General features: G+C 34.2%; 1 protein-coding gene and 1 pseudogene across 1 annotated transcript; both read left to right on the top strand.

The window, feature by feature from the left end:
- The first annotated feature begins 3,679 nt into the window (after positions 1–3,679).
- On the top strand, positions 3,680–4,470 carry LOC113177791 (olfactory receptor 6C76-like; annotated as a pseudogene).
- Positions 4,471–12,804: 8,334 nt separating this feature from the next.
- LOC113177790 (olfactory receptor 6C76-like) lies at positions 12,805–13,740 on the top strand. The gene has a single exon (XM_026382307.2). It carries the CDS (start codon positions 12,805–12,807, stop codon positions 13,738–13,740), a length of 936 nt encoding a protein of 311 aa, XP_026238092.2.
- Positions 13,741–17,552: the final 3,812 nt, after the last annotated feature.

The following is a 17,552-nucleotide window of genomic DNA, read 5'->3' as shown; positions in this document are numbered from 1 at the left end:
ATAGTTAGTTTACATCTGGATCAATGTTAAAGAGGAGATGTAGTACCTAATGGGGAGATTATGTATTAATACCACACATGGTAATAATTATATTAATATTATTTAATATTATATTTTTTCATAAGTTAGGGTCTATAAAGGAAAAGAGAAATATTGCTGGAACAAATTTTACACAGGGGATTTTTTTTTCAGGTTAGAAAAGGGAAAAGAGAGAGAGAGAGAGAGAGAGAGAGAGAGAGAGAGAGAGAGAGAGAGAACAGGAACATGGAGGTAACTCCAAGTTAATATATATCTGTTCACGGAGGAAGTTTGAAAAAAGGAATGTACACATGCACAGCCCCTGAGGATGATAATGATAACATGACACTCATGCTTTTGCCTTTGTCTCTTGGATTATCTATTCTGGGGAAAGAGGTGGATTCTCAGAACACAGGAGTTGGGAGTAGTTGATAGATGAAATTGTTGCTTTTGAAGTGTGATACTCTATGAATACTTTCAGTTCTTGGGAACTTAGTGCAGGGACCCCACAGAGTTAGCATTCTTATCTGGGAAGATAGAGCACTGTCTATTGTTGCTTACACAGCTAAGTCCTATGATAAAGCTAGCTCTATGAATGAGAACATAAGATGAAGCCTGAGACCAATTCCTCTACAAAGTAATGTGCTTTTTCTAGGACCAAGAGACACTCAGAATAAACAAAAAATTGATAAAATGAATCCCTGTGTTGTCTTACACTTTCTAATTATTCTGTAGTGTTTCTCATTGTCAATGTCTATCAGGGACTTATTGCAAAGGAGATTGGGTAATACAGTTTACAGTGTGTCATCCCCAAGATCACAAAGCTAAATAAATGCTGGCTTTGGTGCTGCAATATGATCCATAAAAATTAGGATGTTTTGTTTTCCAATTTTGGTATTTTTTCATATTAATTACTATAGATATATTTCTATGACCCCTTTGACTGTGAAATATAGAAGACTGTTGTATCATGAGTGAAAACATGTAAGAGCCTTTGATTATGCTTTACCATGCTTTCCTTCTTTTAGTTACTCACTTAAACAATCTTAAACAGGTCCTGGATGAGCAAGATATGGAACCAGCTTTAGCCATTATATATTTGACATGTCAGGAGAGCAATACTTTTAAGTCCTTGAAATCTTGATATTAATAAAAAAAGAACACCATCTGTTTTAGTCAACTTTTTCACCACTGTAAACAAAAGACTGATAATAATGATATCAGTAGAAGAAGAGTTTATTTGGGGACTGAGGGTTTTAGAGGTCTCAGTCCTTAGATAATGTATGTGACAAAGAATGAAAAAAAATAGATACAAACTGGTAAGCTCACAAGGGTGTACCTCAAAAGGAAACTGCTCTCATTAAGAGGAAAAATAAGGAACTTAGTGCTCTAGGTTTCCAGGTACTAAAGAGCCAAAAGGAAATTGATGTCAAGCTTGCTGGATCTTAATGCTATTCCTTACAAAGTTTCCACTTGGGAGTTACAGTCAGGGATCTTCTGTAGTAATATCCAATGACATGTAACTAAGTAATACAAATTCAGCACTTCAAAAGGACAAACAGTAGAAATCTCACAGTGTCTGTGAGTAGAAAACCTGGAAGTTCTACAGCACTGCTGCCAAAGCCACCTGTGGCCTGGGTCCCTATGCTGAGGCTCAGCTGGGGATCATGAGTTCATTCCAGGATTACTCAGGCTGTGGCCAGCACATTTATCATGGCTTTGGAATTCCTGAAAGCTTGTTTCTCCAGAGACAGCGATGGAAAGATGCTGGAGAGCAACCAAGCTGGCATGAATTATATATAAACAACATAATCAAAACAGGGACAACAACAGCAAAAAAAAAAAAAAAAAAAAAAAAAGCTTTGTCATATCATTCTACTGGTGGAGAAGAGATTCTGAAAGAGCATGACCCCAGGGGGTTCCAGTCTTGGATCCTTCAGTAGTGCACACTTGCCAAGTCTTCTTCAAAAGCACATATTCTCCTACAAGCCCAGTGGAAATGTGGGAAAGAGAAAAGTTCTGAAATATACTAAACCAAACATTTACAAAATATTAGAAAACAAAGGAAGGGTACTTGTATTCTCTTTTTTTGGTTAAAAAAGAAAGAAAAAGAGCCTGTCCCTGTTTGAAGTTTCTCTTAAAATAAGATGATCAACCTAAATTACCAATGTTTCTCCCCCATTAACTGCCATGGCAAATCCTGGTAAGCCAAAAACAATTAGAAGAACAAAAAAATTCAAATGAAAAATGTGTGCCAAACATACTGCAATCAAACAATTCAGTAGTTGAAACAATGTGATAGACCCCAAATTTTCCAAGAGAAATAAGACAGAAAATAAAAAGAGTGCATAAACTTTGTTTGCTTTACTTCTACTGTGAAAGGAGCAATACTTGGTGTCTTTTTTTTTCATTTCATCAGCTCTATGTTCATATTACTCTCAATTGTCATTTTATCTTGCTGATGTGCCTATGTACTTTCTCCTGTCTAAAATAGACACTCAATATGTTTTTATCAATGCATAAAACATTTGAATTGCAAATTAAATATCATAAGACCTTTCCTCTTATTTTCTCAGTTTTTGTTTTTACATTTCCCATGCCATTGGATTATATGACTTTGTCAGACATTTGTTTCAGGTTGAAAGAAAATGAGATTGACAATAGGAAGTTCAAAATAACTCAAGACTGTCATGTCCTCATTTTTTAATATTTATTTATTTTTGTTGTAGTCGGACACAATAGCTTTATTTTATTTATTTATTTTCACTTGGTGTTGAGGATAGAACCGAGGGCCTTGCACTTGATAAGCGAGCTCTCTACTGCTGAACCACAACCCCAGCCACTATCATATTGACCTCACTGTTGATGCTGGCATTGCAAATCTCTGGCATTTAATGTTGAAGAAACATAATTAAAATTACTCTCTTTACTTTAGGGGGCTCTCATTAGTACCATGCTCTCCAGAGACATTTTAATCATGCTTTCTTTGTTTTTTAAATCAAGACTGAAGTTAGAGGTTCCAAAATTTCCAGTATTATCTAGAAATAGAATGTATTTTGACTGGAGAAAATGGGATACTATTTACACAGACCATGTTTGAAAGTTCAAAACATTAATTAGAATCAATAATCCATTTTTTTTGTTTTGTTTTTGTTTGTGTGTGTGTGTGTGTGTGTGTGTATGTATGTGTATGTATGTCAATAAAAAAGTACTACTGAAGTTAGGAGTGGCTATTTCTCAAGAAAGCTATTTAGAATTTTCCTTAGAAAGTTCCGTTGAGCACATGTTGCATGATCAAATAAGAATTTTTATTCTTAGAAAAGATAATGTAAGAAAAGCATAGTACCCCTTATATATTAGCTAAATAATGAAACATTTGGCAATTTCTGTCCAATAAATCTATTTCTCAACAATAAATGTAAATGTAGAGACAGAATAAAATATAGCACAGTCATATTAAAAATAAAGATATACACGTATGATTGAATTATAGAAAGTACGAAACACACACCAACAACCAAAGTCCAAAGTGCTTCTTTTCAAAATTCAAAAAATATTACTTCAAAAAACATATGCAAACATTTGACTCATCTGACTCATATTTTACTGTTTTCCAGATACATTTTTATCAGGAAAATCTATCTGAAACCACCCGTTGGAAATGAAAAATAGAACATCAGTAACAGACTTCATCCTCCTGGGTCTAACAGATGATCCAGAGCTCCAGTTTGGGACTTTCTTCTTTATATTTCTCACCTATGTGCTGAGTGTTACTGGAAATCTAACTATCATCAACCTTACCCTCCTGGATTCCCACCTGAAGACCCCCATGTATTTCTTCCTCAGGAATTTCTCCTTCCTAGAAATTTCATTTACTTCTGTCTGTAACCCTGGGTTTTTGATCAGCATCGTAACTGGGGACAAGTCGATTTCCAACAATGCTTGTGCAGCTCAACTATTTTTCTTTATCTTCCTTGGATCAATGGAGTTTTTCCTCCTGGCCTCCATGTCCTATGATCGCTACGTGGCTATCTGCAAGCCTCTGCATTACACTACCATCATGAGTAACAAGATCTGTTACCAGCTCATCATCATCTCTTGGCTGGCTGGTTTCTTGGTCATTTTCCACCACTGGCCATGGGCTTGCAGTTAGATTTCTGTGATTCCACTGTCATTGACCACTTCACCTGTGACTCTGCTCCTTTGCTGCAAATCTCTTGCACAGACACCAGTACTCTAGAGCTCCTGAGTTTTGTTTTAGCTTTGTTCACTCTCCTGACCACATTGACACTAATAATTCTCTCCTACGCTTACATCCTCAGAACAATTCTAAGAATTCCCTCAGCTCAACAAAGAACAAAGGCCTTCTCAACCTGTTCCTCACACATGATGGTTGTCTCCATCTCATATGGAAGCTGCATCTTCATGTATATGAAAATACCCCAGACCTGAAATAGTTTGACTATTTTCAGGATGTGGATGGAGCCAAGGCATTATTTGTCATTCTATGACTGGCTTTTATCTTAATATGTCTTCCAAGTCCAAGTATGTTGCTGCATATGGAAAGAATCTCATTATTAATTAGGACTGAATAATTTCCTAATGTGTATGTGTATATATATATACACATACACACACACATACCATGTTTTCTTTGTTTACTAATCTGTAGATATATATTTAAAGGATTGCTTTCATATCCTTGGTATTGTGAATAACAATGTAGTAAACATAAGTATTTGAAAATCTCTCGAAGATCCTGGTTTCAATTCTTTTGGGTACATATAAAAAAATTTTGGTTTTCTATATCATGTGGTAGTTCTATTTGTGATTGTTTGAGGAACAATTGTACTGTTGTCTGTATGAGAGGTGCCATTTTAAATCCCCATCAACAGTGTACATGAGTCTCAATTTCTTCTCTCCTGGCCAACACTTGTTACTTTTAGTTTGGAGGATTGTTGTTTTTACTTTTATTTATATAATCGCCATCATAAAAGATGTGATGCTTCACTGTGGTTTTAACTTGCACTTCACTGATATAAGTGATGTTGATAACCTTATACATTTGTATATCATCTTTGGGAAAATAACTATTCAAGTCTTTTTCTAATTTTTTTCAATTGCACTAGTTGTTTTTTCTGTCAAGTCTATGGAGTTCCTTATATTTTGGATATTAATCCCTTACCATGTTTATGTTTTATAACGTCTTATAATTTTTTTTTTTCATTCCATGGGATGCCTTTTCTTTCTGTTGTTTTCTTAGCTGTGTAGAAGCTTCTCAATTTATAGTGCTGCCACTTGTCTATTTTGGGTTTTTCACCTGAAGTTTTGGTGTCATTGCTAAGACTAATGTCATGAAGCTTTCCACATATATTTCTTCCTAGGAGTTTTAGTGTCTCAGATATGTGTTTGTATATATGTGTGTGTATCTCTGTGTGTGTAAGTGTGTGTGTTGTCTCAGATCTTATGTTTAGTCTTCAGTCTTTTTCCAGTTCATTGTTGTGTATAATGTAAGATAAGGCTCCAGTTTCATTCTTTTGCATGAGAATATATCGTTTTTAAATTCTATGTATTGTATGTACTGTCCTTTCCTATTGTGAATTCTTAGCACCTTATAAATATCAATTTTCTGTACATGCATGAGATTTTTACTGAGCTCTGTATTCTGCTCGATTAGTTTTTCATGCCTCTCTCTCTATAAATGCCATACTGTTTAATTATTGTAGCTTTGTTAGATATTTAGAAATCAGTAAGTGTTACATGTCCAGCTCCATTCTTTTTCTCATGACTGATTTGGCTATTCAAACTCTTAAGGCATTCTATTCGAATTTTAGACATTTTTTTCTTTCAGTAAAAATTGCTATTGAAATCTTGATACAGATTGCATTGAATGTGTAGATAACTTTGTGTAAAGAACAATTGAACAAAATTAAAACTTCCAATCTAAACACAAGGAATCCATTTATTGATTTTGTCCTTTATATCATTTTTCAGGTTTTAGAGTTTTTACTATGGAAGTCTTTTCTCTATTTAAGTTTATTTTAAGTATTTTATTCCCTGTTATTGCAAATTAAAATGTTTTCTTACTAATTTTTCAAATATATGTTGTTAGTGTGGAGATGCAGCTAATTTTTGTATGTCAGTTTGGTATCTTGCAACTTTACTTGTTCATTGGTTCTTACAGTGTGTGTCTGTGTATGTGAGTGTGTATTTTTCAATGTTTTTCTCATAGAAAATCATGTCATCAATACAGAAAGATAATATGACTTCTTTTCCAATTGAATACCTTTCATTTCTTATTTTATCCAATTGATCTAGCTATAACTTTCAGTTCCATATTGAATAAAAAACGTGGTGAATATGGGAATATTTGTCATGAATTTGTTCTTTAAGGATCAAGTTTTCCATCACTGAATATGATGTTTGTGGTGGGCTTGTTATACACTGTCTTATTACCTTGGGATTAATTCTTTCTAAAGTGTTTTGAGAATTTTTAATCATAAAATAGTAATTTATCCCCAGAATGCTCAACATGGGAAAAATCAATTTATTAGATAAACTACATTAACAAAATGAAGGATAAAATCACATGACCATCTCAATAGATACAGAAAAAGTATCAAAATTCAATACTATTTTATTATAAAAATACAATTCCTTACTTTTTATTCCTTATAGAAAGGCAAGAGATTCATCACCATTGATTTAAATTAAAGGGTTGATTGGATAGTGTTGATTCACAATCCTTTGAATAGGTGCAAGTCTCTGAATTATCTCTTTGATCCAAGAGGATCAGTTATATGTTTCATAGCAACAGTGTGCTGCTTACGTGTATGAGTGCTGGAATGAGGTTGCCTGGCTTTGTATGCTGACCTTGTCATTTACAACCTTGACACTTTGAACAAACCATTACCTTCTCTGGAATTCAGATTTGTTCATTTGTTGTTAAGGAGGAAAAATAATTGTATTGAATGCATAGATTACTTTGTTCTGATTTTATGTAGGTAAACATTTAAAATACTGAAAGTAAACAAGTTCTCAGTAATGTTAACAATTATAATTGTATTTGGGCCATCTCAGTGTAGCACTGGTCCCAGCAGACTGTGGGATCAAAGCACTATAGACTGAAACCTCTAAAACCAAGCCATTTTATTCTGACCAACACTGAATTTATGCTGACCAACACAAGCTGCAGAATTGGGGCAAACCTACACATGGATCACCCTCTAGTGCTGAAACAATGAACTTGTCAATAACAAGAGTGCAGTAAACCTGGACTTAGGACACTATCTAGCGTTGAAATGGCAGAAATGACTAAAGACTCAAAAAAAAATAAGCACTTAAAGTTCCTAGAAAGAAAGGCCTAAACAAAGACATATTATGAAGATTAGAATAAACACTCAGTTTTTCAATAACGTTGAACAGCAATAAGCATCAAGGACTTTCCAGAAAATACTAATTGTCACAATAAGGTACAGGAAGCCAACCAGATAGTAACCAATATAGATGAATTCTTATTATATATATTATATATATATGTATATATATATATGTATATATATATATATATATATATATATATATATATATATACATATATATATATAAAGAGAGAGAGAGTTAGTTTAGGTGGACACAATACCGTTATTTTATATATATTTTTATGTGGTGCTGAGAATTGAACTCAGTGCCTCACATATACCAGGTGAGTCCTCTACCACTGAAGAGGAGAGCAAGTACAGGATGCTTCTTGGCAATCACAGGCCTAGCGCAGAGCCCATCTTGAACTCGTGCACACAATAAAAACCTCCAACAGATATGACACCTCCTGTCAGTCAGTCACAGGCTCCTGAGCTGACAAACCAGAATTAGCTGGTGGGAGATCCATAGCAACTTAGAGAGTGTCTCCTATGACCCACCTCCTCTGGAGGGGTCCAAAACCAAGAATGATGGACATCTTCTAAATGTTCCAAATCCTAATAAAATCCAAGCCATTTTCAATGAGAATTTTCTTCACTTTGCAGTGTTTACTATAAATAACACTTCAACTTAATCATATATATTAATACATATTACTCTCTGTCTGGAGAGTTAGTCGTTATCCTAATAGCTGACATTGTATCTTCAACACATTTCCATGTATTTTTTCTAATCATTTAAAGCATTAATTAGAATTGTTCTATGCTTTCCCACCCCTGGTTTATTCTTGCTCCTCTTACTCCTAGTCTCCCTCCAACATTATCTACTATTATCTATTATATTACTGCATCAATCCCACCCTATCTGTATTTTTCTTCTTTTCAACTTGGTGTGTATTATCCTTTCCCACTTTTTTTTTCTTTTTTTCTCTCATTTGCCCAGTCTTTCTCTTTTCCCCTTTCAGCCCCTATAGAATGCTTTAGAAAATTTTCTATATTTAAAAAATAATGTAAAATCAGCATTATGTAAAAATGCAGGGAAAACAATGTTTATAGCACCACAATTAACAATAACAAGCTGTGGAACCAACCTGGATGCCCTTCAACAGATGAATGGGTAATGAAAATGTCGTACACATATACATCGGTGCATTACTCAGGTATAAAGAAGAATGAAATGATGCCATTTGCTGATCAGTGGAAGCTCAATAGAGACAATCACGCTAAGTGAAATAAGCCAGACCCAGAAAGTCAAAGGTCAAATGTTTTCTCTGATATGTAGAAACCAGTCCAAAATAAGGAGAAAAAGAAAAAGCAAAGAAAATGAGGGTTCCATCCCAATAGAAGAAAGATCAATCAATTAGAAGGTGGAATTGAGGAAGAGAGAGGAAGAACAGGTAAGGGAAGAACAGTGGGACAAACTGACCGACCTATTTTTCTTATGAATGTAGGGGAATGTACCAGAGTGAATCTCACCATTATGCATATCCACAAGACAATAATTTATAAGCAAAAAGTATAAGTAAAGGCAGAAAACTCAGTAGAGGAAAGGGAACAGGGGGAGTGAGGAGAATAGGGAAAGGGGATATAGTGGCGATTGAATTAGAGCAAATTATAATCCATGCTTTCATGCATGCCAAAGTGAATCCTAGTGTTATGTATAACTAAGGGAATCCAATTAAAAACACAAGAAAGGGGAAAGATACCTTTTTTTTTTGGTTAGAAAAATTCTGTCCTTCATTGACCATTCTCTGAAAATCAGACAGTCAACCTAAGTCACCAGTATTTCTCCCCCATTTCCATAGATTCATCTTCCATAGCACATCCAGATAGATACAATACAATTCTAAGGACAAAAAAAAAATTCAAATTCAGCATATATATTATACATACTGTACTCAAAGAATTCAGCATCTGAAATGATGAACCAGACCCTAAATTGTCCAATGGAAAAAAACACACATAAGAAAATGAAATCAGGATATAAACTAGGCTTGCTTGGTTTCTAATGTGAAAGGAACTATATTTTTATTTTTATTTATTCTTTTGGATACACATGTCAGTAGAGTATATTTTGCATTATTTATGCAAACATGGAGTATAGAAGTAAAGGAGGGCTGGGGCTGGGGCTAAGAGGGTGGAGCACCTGCCTTGCATGTGTGAGGCACTGGGGTTGATCCTCAGTACTACATAAAAATAAATAAATAAAGATATTGTGTTCATCTATAATTAAAAAAAATTAAAGGAAATAAGTAAATGATATATGAGGAATTTTTTCAGATATATATATTTCATGAGTTTTATGTTTATATTGTATTCTCAATGTTTATTGTAACTTGCTGATGTGATTATGTACTGACTTTATCTTTCCTGAAATACGTATAAATATTCTTCCTATCAAAAAATAAGAATATAAATGGCACAGTTAATATGTTATGGTTTGGATATGAAGTGTCCCTCTAAAGCTCCTGAATCAATTGCAAAAATATTCAGAGATAAAGTGATGAGCTTATGAGAATAGTGAACTAACCAAGCCATCTTAAATTGAATGTATTAACTGTGTACTTACTATATAAGTGGGAGGGGTATGGTTGGAGAAAGTGGGTCACTGGAGGCATGACTTTTGAGTTTATATTTTGTCCTCAATGCCTGGGGATGATATATATATATATATATATATATATATATATATATATATATATAGAGAGAGAGAGAGAGAGAGAGAGAGAGAGAGAGACAGACCTATTGTTCTTTTTGTTTGCCATGAGGTTATCAGCTCCCCCCCCACACACTTTCTGCCATGATGCTCCATCTCAGCTCAGACCCACTGCAATGGAATCAACCATCCATGGTCTGAACCTATCAAACAGTCATCCAAAATAAATATCCTATCTTCTAATTGTTTTGGTCAGAGCAATGAAATCATAACTAACAATATTCTATGGCCTCTCCTCTTTCTATTTCCTGCTTTTTTACATGTTCTCATGAAGTGGTATTATATCACAATATCCTTACTTATTTATAATAAATAAATAAATATTACTTTGGCAAGTATTTGTTTCAGGTTGAAAGAAAATAATATTAACAATATGAAGTCCAAGTTAACACAAAACTGTCATTTCTTCCTTGTTGGGGCTAGAATTGTACATTTTTCTGTTATTTCATATTGAGGAAAAAAAGCACAATTTCTAAAAGTGCCTAATTAAAATTACTCAGCTTTTCTTTAGGGTGCTGTCATCAGTGCCATGCTCTCTAGAGACAGTTTAATTCTCCTCTCCAAAAAGAATCCCCTGTGTCTGTTTGCAGGAGGGAAAAAAGTAGATAAGACTAGCTTGTTTACTTAAAAAAGAATATTTAAAAAGCCAAGTTTTCTAAAAGGAAGGTGAGCAAAGCAATAAAAAATACAGCCCATCTTTATTTAAACCATACTTACTGAGAGCCAAGTAAAATGTATTGCAGGGTTCCTAGCACCTAGGGTCAGGACTTTGTTCTTTTTTAAAGAAATTTTGGGACACAAGGTATGTCTTGGATCATACAACCTTGGAATATTCCTTTACTATTAATCATCTCAACAATTTTATTTCATATACATAATAGCTTACCTCTTTTCCATTGTTATTGCTCCTTGATTCTTATTCATGAAATGAGCCTTCTCTTGATTAGATTCAGTTGATTCACAAACAAAATATACATGTTTATCATGTCTATTTATCTGTAAGTATTACCCCAAAACACCTAAAAATTCCATTATTTTCTTTCCTGCTTTCTCACCTGCCCTTTTTCTTCCTCTCTCTCCCCTTATACCTTCCGATATTCCTTTCTTCCTTCTTTCCTTTCTTCCTTCTCTCTCTCTCTCTCTCTCTCTCTCTCTCTCTCTCTCTCTCTCTCTCTCTCTCTCTTATAGCTTTTCTACATTCCATGAAAGCATGATCTCTGGATCTGAAATCCTTCCCTGTAACCAGTTCTAAACTGTCCATTTTTCTACTGCCATCTCCAATTCCAAACTCATACTTCTACTCGTAAATAATAAGTTGATACACTTTTACTCAATGACAATTTTGAAAAGCTACCTGAGGTACTCACTTTCAGACTTAACATGAATTGATTACTTGGGACTGCCCTTAGAGCTTCTGCCACCGCCCAGAACACCAGATTTCTCAAGAGGTCACAAGCTTGTTCCCAGATTATAAACAGCAGAACTTCTTGGATTCTTTGCTCAGGTCTGGTTATAGGACCTTCTGCCAGTACTTGAGGCCAAGTCCCAATCCCATTAGGGCCTCTGTGATGTTAGCAATGTGTTTAGTGGAGCATTCCTACAAGCAGGTTCACTGTACATAGCAAGCATCATCAGCCCAAATTCCATCTATATGCTACATAAGTTTGTCATTATGCAAGAAAATCAGAGGTAGGCACAGATTGAGAAGTGTATATAAAGATCTGAAAGCAAAGCATCAAACATTGTCACTCAAGGAAAAGTAACCTAGCATATGGGTTTCAGCATTAAACTGCTACCATGTGGGATTATCTCAATGTAAGTGCATTTTTAAATTTCTTGCTTCATTTATGTTTTTTTTTCCTTTCTAATTATTGTATAACCTACATCACTTTACTTTGGCGCCCAGAAACTCATCTATACAGTGATAAATTATTATTGAATTCAAAAAGGAAAAATTTTAATACATTGTAAAATTCTGAGTTTGCTTCTTTAGAATTATGTAAATAATACTTTTCATTGTCCTGATTCACGTGAAATTATTAATTCTCCATACCAGTAAGAATGACACTGAGTATCATGGAAAATTAAGAAACACACTTCAAAAGGTTTCCCGTTCAGAAATTCAGAACATGTGCTCATTGGAACAGTATTTTAACAACAAATATTTTATATTTTAAGATTTTCTACTTAGTTTTTACACGCATATGGTCAGATATTTAAAGGAATGTAGGGCACATTTGACAGTATAATTTTCTTATGCAGATGCACTTATTGAACCTATTAAGAGACTAACTTGATATTAAATGGATGGAGATGTACACTGAAGGTAACAGACATAGATTATTTTGGTGTGGTTTATGTATACTTTCCAAATTTAGTACATCTTTTTCAAATATCTGTTTGGTTGTGGATGAACACAGTACCTTTGTTTGTTTATTTTTTCTGTGGTGCTGATGATCCATCCCAGTGCTCTACCACTGAGCTACAACCTCAGTCCCCAAAGGTAGTATATCCTGATGGTTAATTTAGTGTTTCTTTACAGGCCTTTTATGTTTTCTGACTCAGAAAATGTGATCAAAAGTCTGTCCTAAACTTATTAAATAATTGGTTTTTATTTGCATCTTTAGACCTGGAAGAAAGGAACAATAGGAAATGAAAAACCATACATCTGCAACTGAGTTCATTCTTCTGGGATTAACAGATGACCCAAAGCTCAATATTTTCATTTTTCTCTTTCTACTTTTCACCTACATACTAAGCATTACTGGAAACTTAACAATTATCACCCTCACTCTGGTAGACTTGCACCTAAAAACACCCATGTATTTCTTCCTCAGGAATTTCTCTTTCCTAGAAATCTCGTTCACCACAGTTTCTATTCCTAGATACCTGGTCAGCATAACAACAGGGGATAAGACCATTTCCTACAATTCTTGCATGGCCCAGGTGTTTTTCTTCATATTGCTTGGCTCAACAGAATTTTTCCTTTTGACTGCCATGTCCTATGACCGTTATGTGGCTATCTGCAAGCCTCTGCACTACACAACAATAATGAACAGCAGGATCTGCACCCTACTTGTCCTTGGTTCTTGGCTGGCTGGCTTCCTCATCATCTTTCCACCTGTGATCATGGGACTACAACTGGATTTCTGTGACTCCAACATCATTGACCACTTCACCTGTGACTCCTCTCCTATGCTTCTGATCTCCTGCACAGACACGTCCTTACTAGAGCTCTTGGCATTTATCCTGGCAATATTCACTCTCATTACAACCTTAACATTAGTGATTCTGTCCTATGTGTTCATCATTAAGACAATTCTGAGAATCCCCTCTGCTGAGCAAAGAAAAAAGGCCTTTTCCACTTGCTCCTCACACATGATTGTTGTCTCCATTTCTTATGGAAGCTGCATTTTCATGTATGTCAAAACTTCAGCCAAAGAAGGAGAAGCATTGACCAAGGGCATAGCTATGCTCAATACCTCTGTTGCCCCAATGTTAAATCCTTTTATTTACTCCTTAAGGAACCAGCAGGTCAAAGAGTCTTTTAAGAATTTGCTCAAAAAATGCTGGTCAAGTAAATTTTAATGATAAAGAAATGTGGTGCATGAGTATAAATAGAACCTGATATCTAATGCAGTACTAGTGTTCTTCCATTTGTCCATTGTCTTCCAAAATCAACTTCTTTTTCCAGAATGTTTTTTTCGTCAGGTTTCTCATTTTGATCTTCATTGGCACAGCTACCGATTTACATTTATGTGTGCTGCAAATCCTCAGCATGTGTTAATGTCACAAAAATGAAAATGGGAGAACAATGATATTTAGTATGAGTGCTAGAATTTTGATTTAAGTGTCCTTGAAGAACTTTCTTTGAGAGTACCATGCCAAAGCAAAATAAATGTTATTTCAAGCAACCTTGAAAATTATTTTTCCAAGTGCGTAAGTGTTTAAATAAGAATTTTTTTTTTTTTTTTTTGGTGAGGTAGTGTCTTTGTGCACGTTTATATTTCTCCTTGTGTCTTCTATTGTTTTTGCATCATAAATATCGTTCCTAGGGTATCAATACATAGGTGTTATATCTTCATGATGCATTCCATCTTTCATTGTTATAATGCATGTTGCTTCATGTTTTTTGACTTTCATTTCAAGATTATCAAAGGATTATCTTGGTATTTCTGGAAGACTTCTGCTATCTCAACATTAAGCTTCTTTAACAAACTTTTATGATGATTGGTTCTTCACTCATTTTTTCCTTTTAATTTGCTAACATTGAGCCTTGACTTCATCTTAGACTTAGAAAGATCCTGTCTTGCCTTTAGTTTCACTGGATCCATGCCTTCTGTCTATTTTTTTGGCAGTATATATATATATATCTCAAATGTGCCCTTTCTCTCACCTTGTTCTCAAAATACCTGATATGCTCATCATATACCAAATTATTTTCCAAGTTTTGCGTGGTTTTACTCTTTTAAAAGATAGGGGTGACTTTGGAGACTTAGGAATGTGTGGGGGGGTTAAGATTATTTAAAATATCCACACTTCTGTAACAGTAAAGTCTAGCTCCTTCAATGCATTTAGAAAGAGGAAAATAATGTTCTGGTAATTTTTTAACAACTAGTTTCTAATAAAAAAATGTTCAGACATAAATTTTACAAATGCAAGTTATAAATAATATTAATAAAACATACCTTCATCTTCACTGCAAATTTTATACACCCAATTCATTTTCACAGAATGTTTTTATCAAATTCCAATCTATGAGGAGAAAATTTTGCAGTTCAACATCAGTTTGACAAAGTCAAATTAAATTATATTTAATCCACTTTTTCCTTTTGATTTATTGTCATTAAGTCTGAGAAGCAATGTCTTATTTAATTAATTTTAAATATAATTTAATTACATTTGTATAATTAATATTAAAATTCATGGCATTGTTTAATAACTTCCTCTCAAGATTTTTAAAATCTTGACATGGTGGCATTACTTCCTTTTTCCAAATTAAGGACAAAAATTCTATGTTAGGTTATTGATTACAACTGCATTTGCCATACACCACTAGTATTTTCATTATGCACATTGTTACAATTTCCCACCTTTCTTTATATTTTTCCATTATATAGCTTTATTTTTATTTTATTATTTTTTGTTTTATTAGTACATTATGTTTGTATATGATAGTGGAGTTCAGAATAACATATTCATAAAACATGTAACATAATTTTTTTCATTGCTTGACTTTAGTACCTAATATTGACTCCCTTTTTTTTACTGTAGTGGTCTTTTTTCTATTTTTATTTTTTTATTGCTGTTACATTGGTTTTATTTTTGTTTTATTGTTTGTTTTCATACATATTATGAACCCAGGAGGACTATATCACTAAGCTACATTCTCAGCCCTTTTTATTCTTTATTTTGAGACAAGGTCTAAATTGCTTAGGCTCTCTCTAAATTGCTGAGGCTAACTTTGAACTTGCACTCCTCCTGCCTCAGCTTCCCCATTCAATGGGATTAGAGGCATGTGCTTCCAAGTGTCTTTGCTTTTTAATTGGTGAAAAATAGTAATTCATAAAATTGGAATTCATTGTGATATATTCATACATGTACTTAGCACAATTTGGTCAATTTCATTACACAGTGTCTCCTCTTCCCCACCCCTCCTTCCTTCTTCTCAATTCACTTTCTCCATTTAACTGTTCTCACCCCCACCATTTTTCTTATCCTTTATTTCTCTCTTCCATTCACATATGAAAGAAATCATTACACTTCTGATTTTGAGTCTGGCTTATTTAACATAATAGCATGATGATTTCAATTCTGTCCATTTATCAGCAAATGGCATAACTCCAGACTTCTCTATGACTGAGTAGAACCCCAGTGTATACATATCATATTTTCGTTATCCATTTATCTCTTGGAAGATACCTGGGCTGTTTCCACCACTTGATGATTATGAACTGTGCTGCTATAAACATTGGAATGCAATTATCACTAAAATATGCTTATTTTAGGTATTTTGGATAAATGCCAAGGATTGGAACAGCGAGGTCGTATGATGAGTCTATTTCTAGTCTTCTGAGGAATCTCCATACTGCTCTCCAAAGAGTCTGAATTAATTTGCAGTGCCACAAACTGTGTATAAGTGTACCTTATTGTGTACATCCTCCTCAGCATTTATTATTATTTATGTTATTGAAGCTTGCCATTCTACCCAGAGCGAGATTAAATCTCAGTGTACTTTTGATTTGCATGGTGCTAATGATGTTGAACATTTCTTCATGTATTTGTTGTCCATTTGCATTTTTTTCTTTTTAGAAATGTCTGTTGAGTTTATTTGTGCATTTATTGAGTGGGTATTTTTTCTGTTAAGTTTTTTTTTCTTCATATATTTTGGATATTAATCCTTTGTCAGAAGAATAGCTGTCATTGATTCTCCCTCATTCTGTAGGCTACCCTTTCACACTCTTAATTGTTTCCTTTTCTGTGCAGAAGTTTTAAAATTTGATTTCATCCCACTTATTAATTGTTGGTTTTATTTATTGAGCTCTGGGATCTTATTAAGGAAGTCAGTGTCTGTATGTATATGTTGGCATGTTAACCATACATTTTATTCTAAGACTTGCAAAGTTCTTCCTCTACTTTGTAAATCTTTGATTCATTTTGAGGTGACTTTTAAGCAGGGCGAGAGAGCAGGATCAGGTTTCATTCTCCTAATACAGATATCCAATTTTCCCAGCACCATTTATTTAAAATGTTGTCTTTCCTCCAATGTATGTTTTTGGTGCTTCTCTGTATCTGTGTAGTATTGTCTCTGTGTTTCTCTTTTGTTCCATTGGTCTTCTTGTCTGTTTGATGTCAGTGCCATGCAGTTTTTGGTACTATTGCTCTTCAGTAGAATTGAGACTCAGTACTGTGATGCCACCAGCCTTATTTTACTGGTCAGGATTACTTTGGCTCTTCAAGGTCACTTATTCTTCCATATAAATTTTAGAACTGTGTTTTTCAAGTTCCATGAAAAATGTCATTGGTATTTTCATGGGAATTATATTAGATCTCTGTATTACTTTTGGTACTATGGCCCATTTGAAAACATTATTTATGCCTATCCAAGAAGGGGGGGGGGGGCTTTTCCATCTTCTAATGCCCTCTTCAATTTCTTTCTTCAGTGATCCACAGTCTTCATTGCACAGGTCTTTTGCTTCTTTGGTTAGATTTATTTTCAGTATTTTTTGTTTGGGTATTTTGTTTGTTTGTTTGTTTGTTTGTTTAGGGTGTTGTGAATGGAATTGTTTTCCTGATTTGTTTCTCAGCAGATTCCTTAGTGGATTAGTGAAGTATAGGAAAGCTATTGACTTTTGGATTCTGATCTTGTGTCCTGCTACTTTGCTGCTACTTTATCAGCC

This window comes from Urocitellus parryii, chromosome 5 (genome assembly GCF_045843805.1).
Source record: "Urocitellus parryii isolate mUroPar1 chromosome 5, mUroPar1.hap1, whole genome shotgun sequence".
Classification (NCBI taxonomy): domain Eukaryota; kingdom Metazoa; phylum Chordata; class Mammalia; order Rodentia; family Sciuridae; genus Urocitellus; species Urocitellus parryii.
Note: the sequence above shows the minus strand (reverse complement) of the source record. Positions and strands in the feature narration are given on the sequence as shown.

What these genes read in the sequence shown, in the direction of transcription:
- LOC113177790 (XM_026382307.2), top strand. Translation starts at nt 12,805, where the DNA reads ATGAAAAACCATACATCTGCAACTGAGTTCATTCTTCTGGGATTAACA.